Source organism: Pseudorasbora parva, chromosome 14, assembly GCF_024679245.1.
Source record: "Pseudorasbora parva isolate DD20220531a chromosome 14, ASM2467924v1, whole genome shotgun sequence".
NCBI lineage: Eukaryota > Metazoa > Chordata > Actinopteri > Cypriniformes > Gobionidae > Pseudorasbora > Pseudorasbora parva.
In genome coordinates, this window is record NC_090185.1 from 20080478 (window position 1) to 20096150 (window position 15673).

Sequence of the window (15673 nt, forward strand, 5' to 3'; positions counted from 1 at the left end):
ATCATCCATTCCAATAACAGCATGTGTGTGTGTGTGTGTGTGTGTGTGTGTAAAACACTCAAATGACTCACATTGTTTAGTGAGAGAGCGACTCACGTGTAGTAGCCTCTAATCAAAACACAAGGAGGTTGTTTTTCAAGATACCCACCCCTTTTCGTGGAATGGAGTTCTTGGAATGAAAATACAACATTCCGATTCTTTCATTAGATAGAACCTTCTGCAAGGAGACTTGTGAAATCGCACTGTTTAATATTTGATATATAGCTACTTCTGGCAACATATCACGTATATAGGGATTAAAATGTTAGATATGGAGATTTAATTCTGCTTTTGGCTTATCACACTCAAATTCCTCTGAGAAACTGTATGGTGAACAATTATTTCTAGAACAGTTTCCATCTGTTAAATAGTATGTGACAGGTCATTAGTTATGTTTTTGTCCTTGAAGAACATTTTGGATGATAGAGGCAGCAAAACATGTTCTTTGTTACGTTAAACATTAAATAAGCACAGCACAGTTGTCGTTGAGTGTTGGCAGGGCCCAGGTGTATGACTATCACAATCCTGTTATGTCAAAGTCAATATTCATGACATAACAGATTCTCGCCACAAAAGGTCAGTTTGAAGTTGTCTGACCCATATAGTTATTCAGCCTAAGCTTATACAAACTGTCTGTGCAGTTTCTGGGGTTCTTTTTGCATTTATTTAATCAGAAATACCATAAAAATAGAAATATTGTTACTTTTTTTCTGTGATTTTTTAGCCTAGATAGATAGATAGATAGATAGATAGATAGATAGATAGATAGATAGATAGATAGATAGATAGATAGACAGACAGACAGACAGACAGACAGACAGACAGACAGACGTGACAACTGCATTTTTTATTATGGTAAATAAACCTTGTGAGACATCTCCTGACTGACAACAAATGTGTGACCGTATTACCCCGCCTGTGGGCTGACACCAATAGTAGTAGACTTGGTAGTGCTATTTAGGAACTTAACTGAAGTCTGAGGCTCAGATTTCATTAGCCAGGTTTTCAGACAGAAGGAGTTTGGGAGTAATTTTCTTTTCTTGGTATATTTTATAGCAGCCCCCGCGCGCGACAGGAATTGGCGAAGGTCACAAGTGCACAAAGTTTACGCAGAAAAGACATGAACATTTTCTCATTTCAGTGCGTTTCGTGGCTCGCATTAACCCCTTAAGTGTCACCCCCCTTTTTGAAAATATACATGAAAATTCACTATCCAAACTTAAATGGTTGCAATTCAAGAATGCTTTGGAATATAGACATAAGTTTGGTCTCATTTTAAAGAAGACAGTCAGCAGAGTATTGCTCAAGTGAAATCACTTCAAAAAAATTAAGTTTATAAAAGTTATGGAAGTTTAAATGTACTGTAAATCAAATATACTGTACTAGATATTTAATATTTAATATAAAATATATATGTTACAAAATAATGTGGACTCTAAAATTACTATCAAATCAAAGCCATATGTCTAATCAATTTGTGTTCCAAATTTGAAGTTGATATCACAAAAATTGAAGTTCCCATGAGATTTTTTTTAGGCGTTGTACCACAAATAGCCACCGGGTGTCATTTAAATTCCATTGATTTTTTTAAATGCAATTTCCTGTGTCAAATGTATATATTTTTGTGTAAATATCACAAAACAGTTTGCAGATATAGATCCGTGAGACTAAGACCTTTCCGACGATATGCGTTTTGTCAAGATTAGAAAAGGTTTTTATTATAAATTAAATAAATATGTTAAATAAATATGAAACATGACAACGCCACTTGGGGAGGAGCCCGCTAGAATAATTTAGAGCACCGTTTCCATGGTAACGCAAGGTCCGATTTCAAATCGGGTTGCACAGGATGAATCTTGACTTCGTAAGCTTTCGAATGATATATAGTTTGTCAACATTAGATCAGGACAAATATAGGATATATTGTTTTAAACATGAAGTGGCAAATGGGCCCACCGGTGGGCCAGTGACACTTAAGGGGTTAAGCTTCATCGGTCTGCTCGTCACTGCTCTGGAGGAAGAAAACTTCTCCGACGGAGTCTTTGGTAAGATGTTTGTTGATGCTCCGTGAGAAATGGGGTCGGGTTACCTGAGGCGTTATTTTAGACGTGGTGCGATTCTTTCATTTGGTTTCAACTCCTACCGCGAATACTGCGTTTTTGTGGAATATCTTTAATATCCGGCGCATAATATAATGTATTAAATCCATGAATTAGCATGTAGAAGACGAGTCGACCAGATGTTTGATGTTTTTTGCTGTTTTAATTAGAGGATTTCTTGAAAGTACGTTTCAAGTTAATAATCATTTCACTGTCACTCTAATATGTAATATTTACATTGCACTCTGATGTCGCATTGTTAAAGGTGCGAGATATTATGACCCCACCCACCTTGTACGAGAGTTGAATTATAGAAATATACATTTTGTAACCTGTTTCAAATAAAGCATGCTAAGTAGCCTATGTCACATCTGAAGCATAGGCCTATTTAATGTTGTATATTTGGTATAATGTTGTAAAATACAATTCAATAAGCCTACTAATGCATTCTATATATATATATATATATAGAATACATTATATATATATATATATATATATATATATATATATATATATATATATATATATATATATATATATATATATATATATATATATATATATATATATAATTGAAGTAGCCTATCATGTTTTTGTTTTTATTTACCTTTTTTTATTAAATATTTTAATAAATACATATATAGGCTATTTAAACAGATTTTTAATTTGACTCTATTTTTTTTCAATGGCTTTATATAGGTAATTTCCTGGAGGATCTAAGGGACCTGACAGATGTCAATAAAGCCAATGTCAAGTTTTCTCTGAGAAACCCGTCCCAACCAGATGATGATGTGTGTTACATTGTACGCGGCAAACCAGACACTCTCGACAGCTGCGACTTCAACAACACTTCAAAAACCTTTCTGGTCATTCATGGGTGGACGGTAACGCAACAGTTTTACATACATTTAATAAATTCAACTGATTCTTTTTCAAGTCGGCCCATGTGCTAGTGTTAATTTAGCTCTTTCCCTTTAGGTGAGTGGATTATTCGAGAGCTGGGTTGAGAAACTGGTTGCTGCCCTTTACGACAGGGAGAAAAACGCTAATGTCATCGTCGTGGACTGGTTGGACACGGCGCAGAACCATTATGTGGTGGCGGCACAAAACACGAAGATGGTGGGACAAGAGATCGGACTCTTCATAGACTGGCTGGAGGTTTGTGTTTGCAAATCAAACCCGGCAAATAGTCATGCCCATGTTGAGCATGTTGTTATTGTAGGTTGCTAATTTGTATTATCATGCTTGATTTAAAAGGAGACAGCCAAAGTTCCTCTGGAGTCGTTGCACCTCATTGGCTACAGTCTTGGCGCCCATGTTGCGGGTTTTGCAGGAAGTCACGCAACAAACAAAGTTGGAAGAATCACAGGTAGGTTCACTGGCTTTCTTTTGGGAGTAAACCGTATAAATCTTAAATGCATCGTATATGGGACAACAGTTTGCTGTTTTTTGCAGGTCTAGACCCTGCTGGGCCAGATTTTGAAGGGGTCCACGCCCACAGACGGCTGTCCGCAGATGATGCCCATTTTGTAGATGTCCTCCACACATTCACCCGAGGTTCTCTGGGCCTCAGTATCGGGATTGAGCAGCCGGTCGGCCATGTAGATATATACCCCAATGGAGGAAGCTTCCAGCCTGGCTGCAATTTGAGAGGGGCGCTGGAGAAAATTGCCAATTATGGAATACTTGGTAAAGACCTTGATCATCTAAATGTGTGATTTACCTAAATATTTCACCAAAATGTATTGAAAATATATAGGAAGAGCACATGGGGGCATTGGTTCTTGAATTGTTTATTGTTAAAAAGTTGATTATAGCGTTATAGCAATTTGACATAATATATTTATTTAAAAATATTAATATTTAAAAATATATATTTTTTTTAAATATTAAACATTATACTGTGTAATAAAAATATTACAATAATAATAATAATGTAATTATATTGTACTGTATGAAATAATTAAAAAACAGGAAAAAAATATTTTTAATAAATACATTTTAATCAAATAAAGTATAATTTATTTTTAAATAATATTTTTCCCCTTATTTTTAATAAATAAATAATGCTGGCCATAAATCCTAATAGCACACAATAAAATATATTTTTGTAAAATATTCACACACATATAAATTATGTAATATACTAAATATAAATACATACATATACATACATATATATACATACATATATATATATATATATATATATACATACACACATATATATATATATATATATATATATATATATATATAATTTAAAAAAAAATATTATTATATCTTATATATATATATATATATATATAATATATATCTTTTTTTAAGAATTCATTTTTTAATTAATAATAATTGCTGATTAAATAAAATATTTTGAACCATGGCACTAATTTTCTAGAAACGCCTGTTATTTGTAACTTTCCCAAAGATGGAAAGCGATTAATATCAGGAGAGGTTGTGACAGTGTTTCATAATCACATTTTTCATAATCTGGCTCTCTCATCTGTTGTGCCAATTTACAACAAATCTTTACTACAACTAATGAAACCTTTTGACAATGGTATCATTCACCTCTGCTAAGAACCACGTTATTTGCTTATAAAGTTATAAAGTTCAAAATCATGCCAGTTATGTTTCATTAATACCCTTAGCCATAAATAATGCCATCAGATGCGAGCACGAGCGATCCATCCATCTGTTCATCGACTCCCTGCTGAACGAGGAAGAAGCTAGCAGGGCATACAGCTGCGGGAGCAATGACATGTTCGACCGCGGCATGTGCCTCCAGTGTCGCAAGAACCGCTGCAACACCGTGGGCTACAACGTCAGCAAAGTCCGCAAGACACGCAGCGTCAAGATGTTCACCAAGACGCGAGGCTCCATGCCGTACAGAGGTCAGTGTCTAGTTAGATTTCATTTTTTTATTATTGTTTTTTTGAACTTATATATAGTTGTAGTTTCGGTTATTTTAGTACTTCAACTTAATGAGACATTTTATAAACTGTAAAATAAAATAATATTTTATATTTAGTAAACTTTTAGTAAATGTTTTATTTCAAGTAATTAATGTTTTGTTATGGTTTTAATTTTAGTTAAAGTGCCCCAATTATGCTTTTTTTGGATATTAACTTTCATATAGACTGTAATAAAGCTGTCTGCAAAAAATGAACGTGCCTGAAAGAAAGACTATATTCTGAACTGCCTGAATTGAGTCGTCAGTGATTCCAGCCTCACATCCTGGTACAAACCTACATAGGACTATATTGTTCACATACGTAGGTTTATAACAAATTGTTAGGTTTTTAACCTATGGTCTTCATTGGGTGCCTGCAAACAACATCTACTTTGCTCCACCCTAAGATATTTTGATTTGTGTTGTGCACGCTATTGGCGGGTTTAACACGACGGATAGTGAAGCGATGGGTCGTTGCCCATTAATCACGCCTCTTGTAGTCTGATTGGTTGAAGGACTATCCAATTGCATACAGAGTAATTTCAATTATGCTCGTTTATCTTGCCTTTTGTGGTCTGATTGGTTGAAGGACTATCCAATTGCATACAGAGTAATTTCAATTATGCTCGTTTATCTTGCCTTTTGTGGTCTGATTGGTTGAAGGACTATCCAATTGCGTAGAGTCATTTGAATAATGCTCGTTTATCATGCCTCTTGTGCAGTAGAAAATACATAGCAGACTCCCCAGACCAATGTTCAATCTTAAATTGAGCTTGGTCTGGTGATAGCCAGACAACTATTGTAGGAGACCGCCAAGACAAAATAAGGAACCTTTAAAATAGCATCTTAGGGGCACTTTAGTTAACAATAATAATCCTGGTTGTGGGCGCTACAACATTTGGTCACTTTTTTTCCCCAATAGTTTTTCACTATCAGCTGAAAATCAACTTCCTTGGGAAAATAAATCAATTAGAGATGGAACCAGCCCTGACAGTCTCACTTTACGGTACCAATGGTGAAGCAGAAGATCTCAAGTTGAACGTGTAAGTAATCAATACTAATATCTTCTAAAGATGAGTATATATTGTGTTCATATCAGTCATGTCAACGCTAACTATCTTTAAATTATTTTAACAAGCAGACAGGAGAAGATCACAGCCAATACGACTCATTCATTCCTCATGGTAACCGAGAAGGACATTGGAGATCTTCTCATGCTGAAGTTTAAATGGGAGGAGTCCACTTCCTCTTTACTCACTCAGCTCTCCTCATGGTGGTATGGAGATTCCACAAATTCTGACGTACACATCCATAAAGTCCGAGTCAGAGCTGGGGAGACACAAAAAAAGTATGTTCCTTCCAGTTTTCCTAGATATAATAAACCTTAAAAGCTTCAAATTCACTAAAAGTTCACACAGATGTTCTATCAGAGTCCATGTGTAATTCATCACTATGAACCACTAACATTTCACAACTAGAAAATGTCACAATATGTCTTCATTTTGACTGTTTTATCATTTCAAACCTAACAAAATAACATTTTGTGAAAAATATTTATGTATATACATTTTTTGTTTTGTTTGTTTTTTAGGATTGTGCTGTGTTTGAAAGATCACCAAACAGGAAATTCGGTTCAGGAAGCTGTATTTGTGAAATGCAGGGAGCCATGGAGGTCTTTATCTAAAAGGTGATTATAGCTATACTATAATTCCTATTTTCACATTTAATCTAAAATAATTCTAATAACTGCAGTTTTCTTTGTTTCAACAGGCCTAAATTGAAGAGCCAATGAAATGATTTGCAGGAGATTTTGATGAAGCACTATGACAAACGTATTTATACAGATGTTATTTATTAAGATTGCGACTGCACTGAGACTGTGATGTACTAAATAATGTATTGCTATGAATATGATTCATGCAAATGGATTGTGGACTTTTGTACTATCATATGGGACAGGCTTAAAAAGCCTTGACATGTGATTGATTTCATTGAATACCAGTTATTTCTAGTCCCAGACTAAAATTGCAAGTTTGAGCTGTTTAAACTGATAGAAGCTTGCACTGGTATCATTTAAAATATGTCTGTGCAATTGTTTTGTTTCAAATGTACACCAGTAAAAAAGTGGGCCTGATCCTGGCTTAAAGGAACGGGGGGATACGGCGAATAAGTTAAAGTCCCAAAAAGTCAGCCTGTACCTTTCTGTGTCTGTGAAACCAGGCTTAGGTGTTGTGTAATAAATTATGCTCTATTGTTACGAGTTTCATGTTAAAGGTGCGGTCACATTTACCGTTGTGTGGTGGGATTTTTTTGGAAAAGTCCAGTCATTTCAGTAGGAATCACACGCGGGAACAAAAGATTTCCTCACGCAGATTTCGTTCAAATTCTTCGAGCAAATTCACCGCTTTAACGTGAAAAATACTTTAAAAGTGACTTCCATGATCTATGCTTCATCTGTATACTTTTGACAATAAACCTTTTTACCAGCGCAATTACGCCAATGTGACTGCACCATAGGAACAGCACCTTAAGAATTCCAGTGGCTTTTGAGACTTTCCGGGTAAAATATTATTAGATAAAATCATAAAGAAACAACTCTAAAAGCAATATTCGTGGGACAATTTTGGTTTACTTTTAACTAATCTGTTAACATGGATAACTTTTCAATGGTGTTTCCACTGTGGAAAATTTTACCTACATGTAGGCCTACATTGATATCTCTTCCATTAAACACCTTTTAATGTCCAAATATTGTGATAATCATTATGAATCATAATGAGATGGAAAACATACATGAAACATCTACCATGTGTTTGAAGCATTTTATTATAGGCACATTATATAAAATGCACTTACCGGTATATAGATAAATCGACATTCATAAGCAGGAAAAATGTTTTACAAAAAAATTTGTCTACTGCAACTGACAATTATAAAATAACATTTTATATGAAAATATGTGATGTACATCAATGAAAGGAACTGTACTTAACTGTAAATGTGTACAAAATTAAATAAAATTCTATCTTTGAGCTAAATGTACGCCTTTTTAAATGTCTTGGGATCTTGAAATATTTTATACATTCATTTTGCTTTTAGTCCACATAATACAAATTTATATCAGCTGAATATGCTAAAAAATATTTTTTTTCTTTTTTCTTTTCTTTTTTTTTGACCTTTTTTAAACCATGCATGCTTAAATGTCATATAGTTGTTCTCTGTGCTTATCATGTGGTAACAGCTCCAAGGACGACACTAAGAGATAAAATCTTGAAAGCAAATCCAGCAACTCAAACAAACTGGTGTCCAGTATCACTCATCATAGCCAAAAGTTTTGTTTGCTTATATTGTTTTGAACCAGTGATTTCTGAAGGAACCGACAATTGTCGAATTGACAACTGTTGTTTATTCTAGCTTTCCATGAAACTACAGCCATCTGTTGAGATTATTCGGCTTCCTCAAAATCAGAATGTCATGTTCTTGGATTTCTATGAAATAAACGTGGGCGACATTGCGTCCAAAGCTACTGAGAACAATGATTTATAGTTGAAAATCTGGACAGTATTCAATCCTCAAATCAACACTGGAGTTAAAATAGCTTTGTAAAGACTAATGGTGTGAGACACATGGGTGAAAGAGGTGAAGAAATCTCAAGTCATGTTTGGACAGATGTGGTGCATGACTCTCAGCTGTGCATCAAGATGTTTTGAAAATTCATAAGTTGCCTCAAAAGCAATGTTTTCCTGCTTGCAGGGGTTTCTTGCCAGTTGGAAGGCCCCGAGTGGAGAGATGTTTACCTGTCGTCATTAATCTCAAGGGCCTGTCCAAAAACACAGATAGTCCCAGCCATTACTGCTGAAATAACGAGAATAGCCAGAAGAATTGCCCACCAATGTGCCTACAAAAAAGAAGAGAGAACTTTTAAATGATATAAAGAAAACTTGGTTTTTAAGATAAATGAAGAAAATACAAAACACAGCCGATGGAGGATGTAGCATGCTAAATTTGACCTTTTCAAATGCTAACAAACCTTCATCCAACCGGCCAGGTCATCAAACTCATCCAATTTGAGGAAAGAATTTTTGAGCCTTGCAATTGGGCCGTCCGCATCTAAAATTCGGCAGACTTTAAACTTGTCGCAGTAGCCTTTGTTTCCAGAGCAGGGTGACCCAGGAACCAAAGCCACACGTTTCCCGCTAAAGTAGGGCAGAAGAACTGCCGAAGTGGTGCTTGCGCAGGTATTAGGTTTATCTTTGAGGAAAAAAATGATCATGTCAAAGTCGGATACAAGAACATATGTTCTTCGTTTACATTTTACAAAGCAGTAATGTCAGTGCAAACAGTGCAATAAAACAAACAGCTGTTTATGCATCTAATTTATTTGCTGCAGTAAACTTGTTCTGTTGTGGCAGAACATTGTGGTTACCTCTCTGCTGGCAGCACATGTGGCACTTTTCCATCTTGATCTCTCCCGGACAGTCACATTGCACCATGTCGTACAATGCGCAGAGAGACAGGCCACATTCCTGTGACATCAAACCACAAGACATTGGTTATAGGGTATAATAGAAGAAAAAGCTATCTCTCTCGTCTTTTCGTTCCCTAAACCCTACACCCAATATTCTTCATGCAAACAGATATTATTTATGACAATATGTTTTTTATGACTTTGGCCAAAGAAAAGGAACTGTTTTCAATTATATCACAAATTGTATGTCCTCAAGGCTATGTGCGTTTTTGTATTCTGAATGGCTAGAAAATCCATGAAATCTGATGTTAACAATAACCAAATGTGATCCAAACTACATCCATATATGGTTTGAAACAAGATTAAAATCTGTCTGTTTCAGTCTGAATGGTCTAACCAGATATCAATGTAAATATGCAGATACACTTAATATGGACTACATTAAAGATTTCTTCACATTCAAAATGTAGACAGCAAGTTCTAAAGATTAGTACAGTGTGAGCACAGCCCAAAAGATATAAGAATAGCCATATTGGCCCTGTTGAACGTACCCCGTTGAAACAGACACGTGCGCCATCACTGCATGTTGTCAAGTTAGGCTTGGCGGCAGGTTCTGGACATACAGCAGAAGAACCGGAGCATACACTTTGGTTGCGACACTCAGAGTGTTTTTCACACATCATCCCAGCTTCCTTGAAGACACAATGGGAGCTGCAGCACAGACCCTGGCTAGGACTGAGATAGATAACTGTAAGGTAAACATTTACAAAAAAAATCGACTTCAAGAAGGTAGGTTTGGTGGACCTGAAAAACTATGATAAGTTCAGGCATTCTTAGAGCCTGCCCCAAATGGTGCTGTAGCCTTTATTTGCATGTAATTCACAAGACCTTTCGGAAGGAGTGTCCAACCCAGCTCCTTGATGGCCACCTTCCTGAAGACTAGCTCCAACCCTCTCTAAAACAATGTGTTTCAATTCATTCTGAAGATCTTGATCAGGTGATTCAGGTAAGTTTAAATAGTGCTAACTTAACAAGAAAGGTTTCAAAAGCACGATGGGTGTCCAACTTAGTTCCTGGAGGCCCACCTTTCTGCAATTTACTCCAACTTGATCCAACTCACCTGTCTGGAAGTTTCAAATAATCCTGAAGACCTTCATTAGCTGGTTCAGCTGTCAAATTAAGATTGGAGGAACTCTCCAGAAAGGTGATAACTCCAGGAGCAGGACTGGACACTCCTATTGTAAGGTCTCCCATCTGTCATTTTATCAAAAGGAATCTTACTTTTACTCCCAGCACCATTTAAACATCCTTTTGGAAAGTCCCAACTGTCCTCTTAAAGGGATACTTCACCACTTTTTCATATTAAACTGTTATTCCCTTAACTAAAACGAGTTGATACGTACCTCTCTTATCTGAGTGCGTGCACTTAATCGCTCTGACTCGCGGTGACGCTCTGATAGCATTTAGCTTAGCCCACTAAGCCCAGTTCATTCACTATGGTACCAAACAGAGATCAAGAAGCGACCAAACACCTCCATGTTTTCCCTATTTAAATACAGTTACACAAATAGTTGAACAATCAAGTATGGTGACACAAAATATACATAGTGCTTTTCTAAGGGGATCAAAAAGGAGAACTATAATGTATGGCGAAATAGCACTTTTGAGAGTACTTCGATTCGACACAGTAAAAAGTCACGCCTGAAGAATCCTCCCCCACATCTCCCCCTCCCCCTTATTGACAGAAATGAGAGAGGGAGGTGAATGAACTGGGCTTAGTGAGCTAAGCTAAATACTATTAGATTGTCGCGACTTAGTTAAGGGAATAACCAAGCGGCAACCTCCCGCGATCTCTCTTGAAGCCAATACGGAAGTAATGTAAACTACAATTCCTCAACTGGCCACAAGGGACAGGCTCCAGAAGGGAGCAGAATCTCATTGAGCCCCATGTTAAAATTCTTTAATGTTTTAAGCCTGGTACAAATTGTGGTTTTGGCCTATAAGGCTAATTTTGACCTTCATGACAACTGTGAGGGGGGTGAATTTTTTTATAACTCATTCGTTTACGTTATATAAAGCCTTAAAGTTCGGCATAATTAACGGCATGGTTACAGGTGGATAGCCATTTATCTGCCGTCTATATCATTGCGTCACCTCAGCTCCGCGCACATCCCGGCTTTTTGCCCATTTTCTGTTATCCGGGAATGACACGCGATGACTCACTCGCAAGATGGCGACGGCCAGCTTGACCCTACTTTAAGCTTCAGATCGGCTTATCGGAATCCTATAGGTGATGTCACGTACACTACATCCATATTTTTTTACAGTCTATGGGAATAACACAGTTTAATATGAAAAAGCGGTGAAGTATTCCTTTCAGTGGCGTCCTAGTAGCGTCAACAGGCCTCCAAGGGGGCAGGGTCAGTACCGATCGCATTCCGTGGGGGGTGTTGTCCCCCTCGGTGGAAATCGTGCTCGGAGCGCAGTGGGAATCGCGTTAGCGGGGGCACTGTAGTCCACAGGTCATCCTACTGACACAAAATTGACTGATGCAAACCTGCATTGTTTTCCGGGCTTCAGTCGACATTCAACGCCTGAAGGTTCCTTCGAGCTGTAGCAGCATGGATCACTTTCATTGTGACCAACATCGCACTCCTCGCCCTCTTCTACGATGCGGTTTCCACAAATGGGCTGGTCACTAACTGTTACGACAAAACAGGTACACCTCCAGTCAGTTTACCTGGTTTACCTCACGCCATGGAGCTAAGGATATAAGCCTCAATGCAGGAATGATTTAGGATTGAGACAAGCTAACATTATTTAGAATATCCATCCCATCCCAGAATTTAGTCAGGGGCCTTACCTACAAAGCATCTGTCCTTCTTGATATTCAGAATGCGACTCATGTGCCTCAGGCTGCACGGAGAGAACTTGTCGCTGTTCTCCTCGAGCTTTGAGGTGGCTTGAGGGAACATCAAGAACCTTCCTTTGCCACCAGTTATCTCCAGGCCTCCGCAGTTAGGATCCTCATCATGCTGCCACAGACAAATTAAAGTACAGAGATGCTCTGTTTCAGACTTGCACACAAGCGTCATAGCAATCATTTACCAATATGTCATTTGTGTGGAAATATAAGAAGTCTGTAAACAGTTCAGAGAATGGGACATGCTGAAGACGAACGCAAAGAAGAGAACAGAGACGTGCCAGCAGAACAAATACTGTACCATGCACAGCAAGCTCACTGTTAGCGATGCTCGAAATATAGGAAGAAAATTATAAATATTGAATTACTTGAATCTATCTCTAGCGGGAACTGACTGTCGATGGACCTTTCTTTTCCTCTTACCTTTGCATAAAGTAGTGTTTATAATCGCATTACTGGTTTGTATACAGCGGTACCCAAAGAAACCACTGCTGTTCTATAAGCGCCACCTACTGTCTGAGAGTGATTTTGCATTTTCATTCATCTGCTATTTTTTTTAAATGCAGTGGCTGCCTCTAATTCCAAACTGTTATAGAGAAAATGAACAGCAAATACATTTGCTCTAACATTCAGAATCAGCCATAAAAAAATCATGATCGGTGCATCACTAGTAAACTTTCTAGATCTAGATCAAGTTATTTATTATCTTCATTGGGGAACAGTTGCAACAACAGATGTACAAGCATTATTTTTTAATACAATATAGTTATTGGCCCAAGTTATACAGTTTTCTATGCATATTTGACCTCAGAAAATACTTACCAACTAGCCTAAAATTGTGCATTTACATGATTTTCAGTCCTGTAAATAATGCACATTGTCTTATTGTTATTAGGATATATTTTTAAAATAATTAAAAATATAAATCACATATAATATTAATTTTACTTAATTGGTGTTGATAATATCTATTTCCAAGGCTATGAAGTAGTTATACAACTACTTCCAGGTATACAAATTAAGCCTTTCATTCACACAAGCTCCAGGAATTAAATGGGATAACTGGGCCAAAGGCCACTGGCCCCTTTCCCAGGCCTCCCTCACAGGTGATGTGGATCCTCTGATCTGTTCTGCATCCCAAATTCAGTCTGGAAACAATGAGCCATGCTTGTCAGCCCTCTGCTGTCAAACGTGACTTAACATGTAAAGAGAACATGGACAGCCGGAGAAGTGCAAAACTAATCTGCCAAATAATCCTAGGAAGTGTGAAGAACATGGCTACTACAGGTGGAAAAGATCAAAATATCACTGAAAGGCATTTAGATATGCAACACGCGATATGGTAAAGCCTGCAATCCAACAAAAACAAGCTAGCATTTGGCAACAGAGAAGCAGCATGCATTTTCACAACAAAACAAACAAAGCTAATGAAGACTGCAGCCATATTTGATTCACAAACCCAGAGTGGTGGTGACAGCAAAGGCAGACATAGGACTCACAGGGGCTCCAAGACTATGGCCCAACTCATGGGCAAAGGTCAGGTGCACGAATTTGGGAGAAAGGTAGTAGCCATAGTTCTGAATAGTGATTAGACCCGTGTTGTGGCAGGAATTGTGACCATCCTTCACGATCATCTCAGAGCAGATTCCTCCCCAGTCATCTGAGAATCAGAGAAAGGATAGAGAGATTCAATCGAAAAACCTCAATCCACAATCTTGAAAATGCCGACTACAGGCATGTGTTAAAGCAGGGGTGTCCAATCCTGCTCCTGGACGGCCACTGTCTTGTCGAGTTTAGCGCAAACTCTGTTTCCGCGTTTCTTGGAAATCGCCGTGGTGGTGAGGTTTAAGTTGGCGAAAATATCTTCTGTCATGATTTACATACTGTAGAGAATGAAAAGAAACCCCTAGCAGAGTTGCTTACTTTTCTCGTTTGAGCTCCCATGTGTTTCGAGCTTATATATTGCAAACAGACAATTTTACTGCTGATCACAAACAGCTGGTCTTTTTCACACAGCCCTAACCACTTACATCATCGCTGACTAAAGTCTGCTGGTGGGTGGTAAGAGGGGTTAGACTTGTACTTGGTCAAGATCAGCTGGTCCATCAAAGTCCCAAGTCCTAGCTTGTTTTAAACCAGGCTGTGAAATTTTGGTCAAGCAAAATCAAAGGTCAAGCTTAAGACTTCCTCGGATGTTGTTAGATTTGTGTTCACAACCAGGCTGCTGGTTTTTTTTTTTCTGTGCCTGTCAGTGGGAAATTTACAAGAATCATACATTGTGGCTGGATAAATTATTAAACATAAAACTCATGTGAAATGTGGGTTTATAGAGGTTTTACGACCGTCATCTGTATCTCATATACGCCACACAACTCACATGAGGAATAGGTCCTCATTTTTTAAATTTCTTAGTCACTTTTGGAGTTTTGGAATGTTTTAAAATAAAACTTTCAAATGTAATGTCTAAAAATTCCAAATGACAGCTAAATCAACTGACTAAGAATAGGGTGCATCATTATATAATAGTTTATGAAATTATTACTATAAGGTAATTTATGGTGAGAATGGCATGGTTCATATAAACACATTAAATCAACTATGTAAGCTATATTCAATTAGGCAATGGGGTATAGATGCAGTGCATGGTTGCAGAGCTTACTCATCCCAACTGACTAGAAACATTGCCAAATGAAAGGAAGATGAACCATTAACTCCAGTATACTCTAGCTCACAGGCATCTCTACAGAACTTTGAACTTACAACAACATGTAAGGTGCCTCAGGGACATTGCTGCCTTTCACAGTTGCTATATCAGGCTCTTTTTCCACTGGACTTGCATGAAGCCATTTTTGTCACAAGATTTTTCGGACACAAGGCTGTTGATTGGCACCACAACAGTCACTTGAGACATGCCACCATGAGCTAGGTTTATACTCTGCGAAACAGTCCAAACCAAAAGTCCAAACCATCCACAAAGTAGTATTTAAGAGATGCAAAAGACAGTAGGACTTGATTCCTGAGGATGGTGGGAATATTTATATCTTCAGGGTTTGTTGTACCAGTGCTGCAGAGATGCCTCACCATGAATGAAGTTAGCATCACCATGGTTTCGTTGACAAAAAACCCAAAAGGATTTTTCCATTGGCTTTTGGAATATTGCATAAAATAATCTCCCAAGGCCAACAAAA

General features: G+C 37.5%; 2 protein-coding genes across 2 annotated transcripts in view; one reads left to right on the forward strand and one right to left on the reverse strand.

Moving 5' to 3' along the window:
• Positions 1-1014: 1014 nt before the first annotated feature.
• On the forward strand, positions 1015-7290 carry LOC137040291 (lipoprotein lipase). The gene is made up of 11 exons (XM_067415770.1): positions 1015-1198; positions 2021-2084; positions 2841-3025; positions 3120-3299; positions 3399-3510; positions 3597-3830; positions 4793-5035; positions 6017-6137; positions 6236-6442; positions 6686-6781; positions 6865-7290. The coding sequence occupies exons 1-11, from the start codon at positions 1160-1162 to the stop codon at positions 6884-6886; spliced, it is 1503 nt and encodes a 500-aa protein (XP_067271871.1). The 5' UTR covers positions 1015-1159; the 3' UTR covers positions 6887-7290.
• Positions 7291-7305: 15 nt separating this feature from the next.
• Positions 7306-15673, reverse strand: part of si:ch1073-396h14.1 (disintegrin and metalloproteinase domain-containing protein 10) — a 30887-nt gene continuing 22519 nt past the window's right edge. Inside the window, exons 9-15 of the mRNA XM_067415769.1 lie at positions 13985-14145; positions 12426-12597; positions 12120-12264; positions 10114-10297; positions 9521-9620; positions 9125-9345; positions 7306-8992 (exon numbers count right to left, since the gene is read on the reverse strand). Coding sequence (XP_067271870.1) covers positions 8888-8992; positions 9125-9345; positions 9521-9620; positions 10114-10297; positions 12120-12264; positions 12426-12597; positions 13985-14145 — 1088 coding nt within the window. The 3' untranslated portion in view covers positions 7306-8887. The remainder of the gene's footprint in view (positions 8993-9124; positions 9346-9520; positions 9621-10113; positions 10298-12119; positions 12265-12425; positions 12598-13984; positions 14146-15673) is intronic.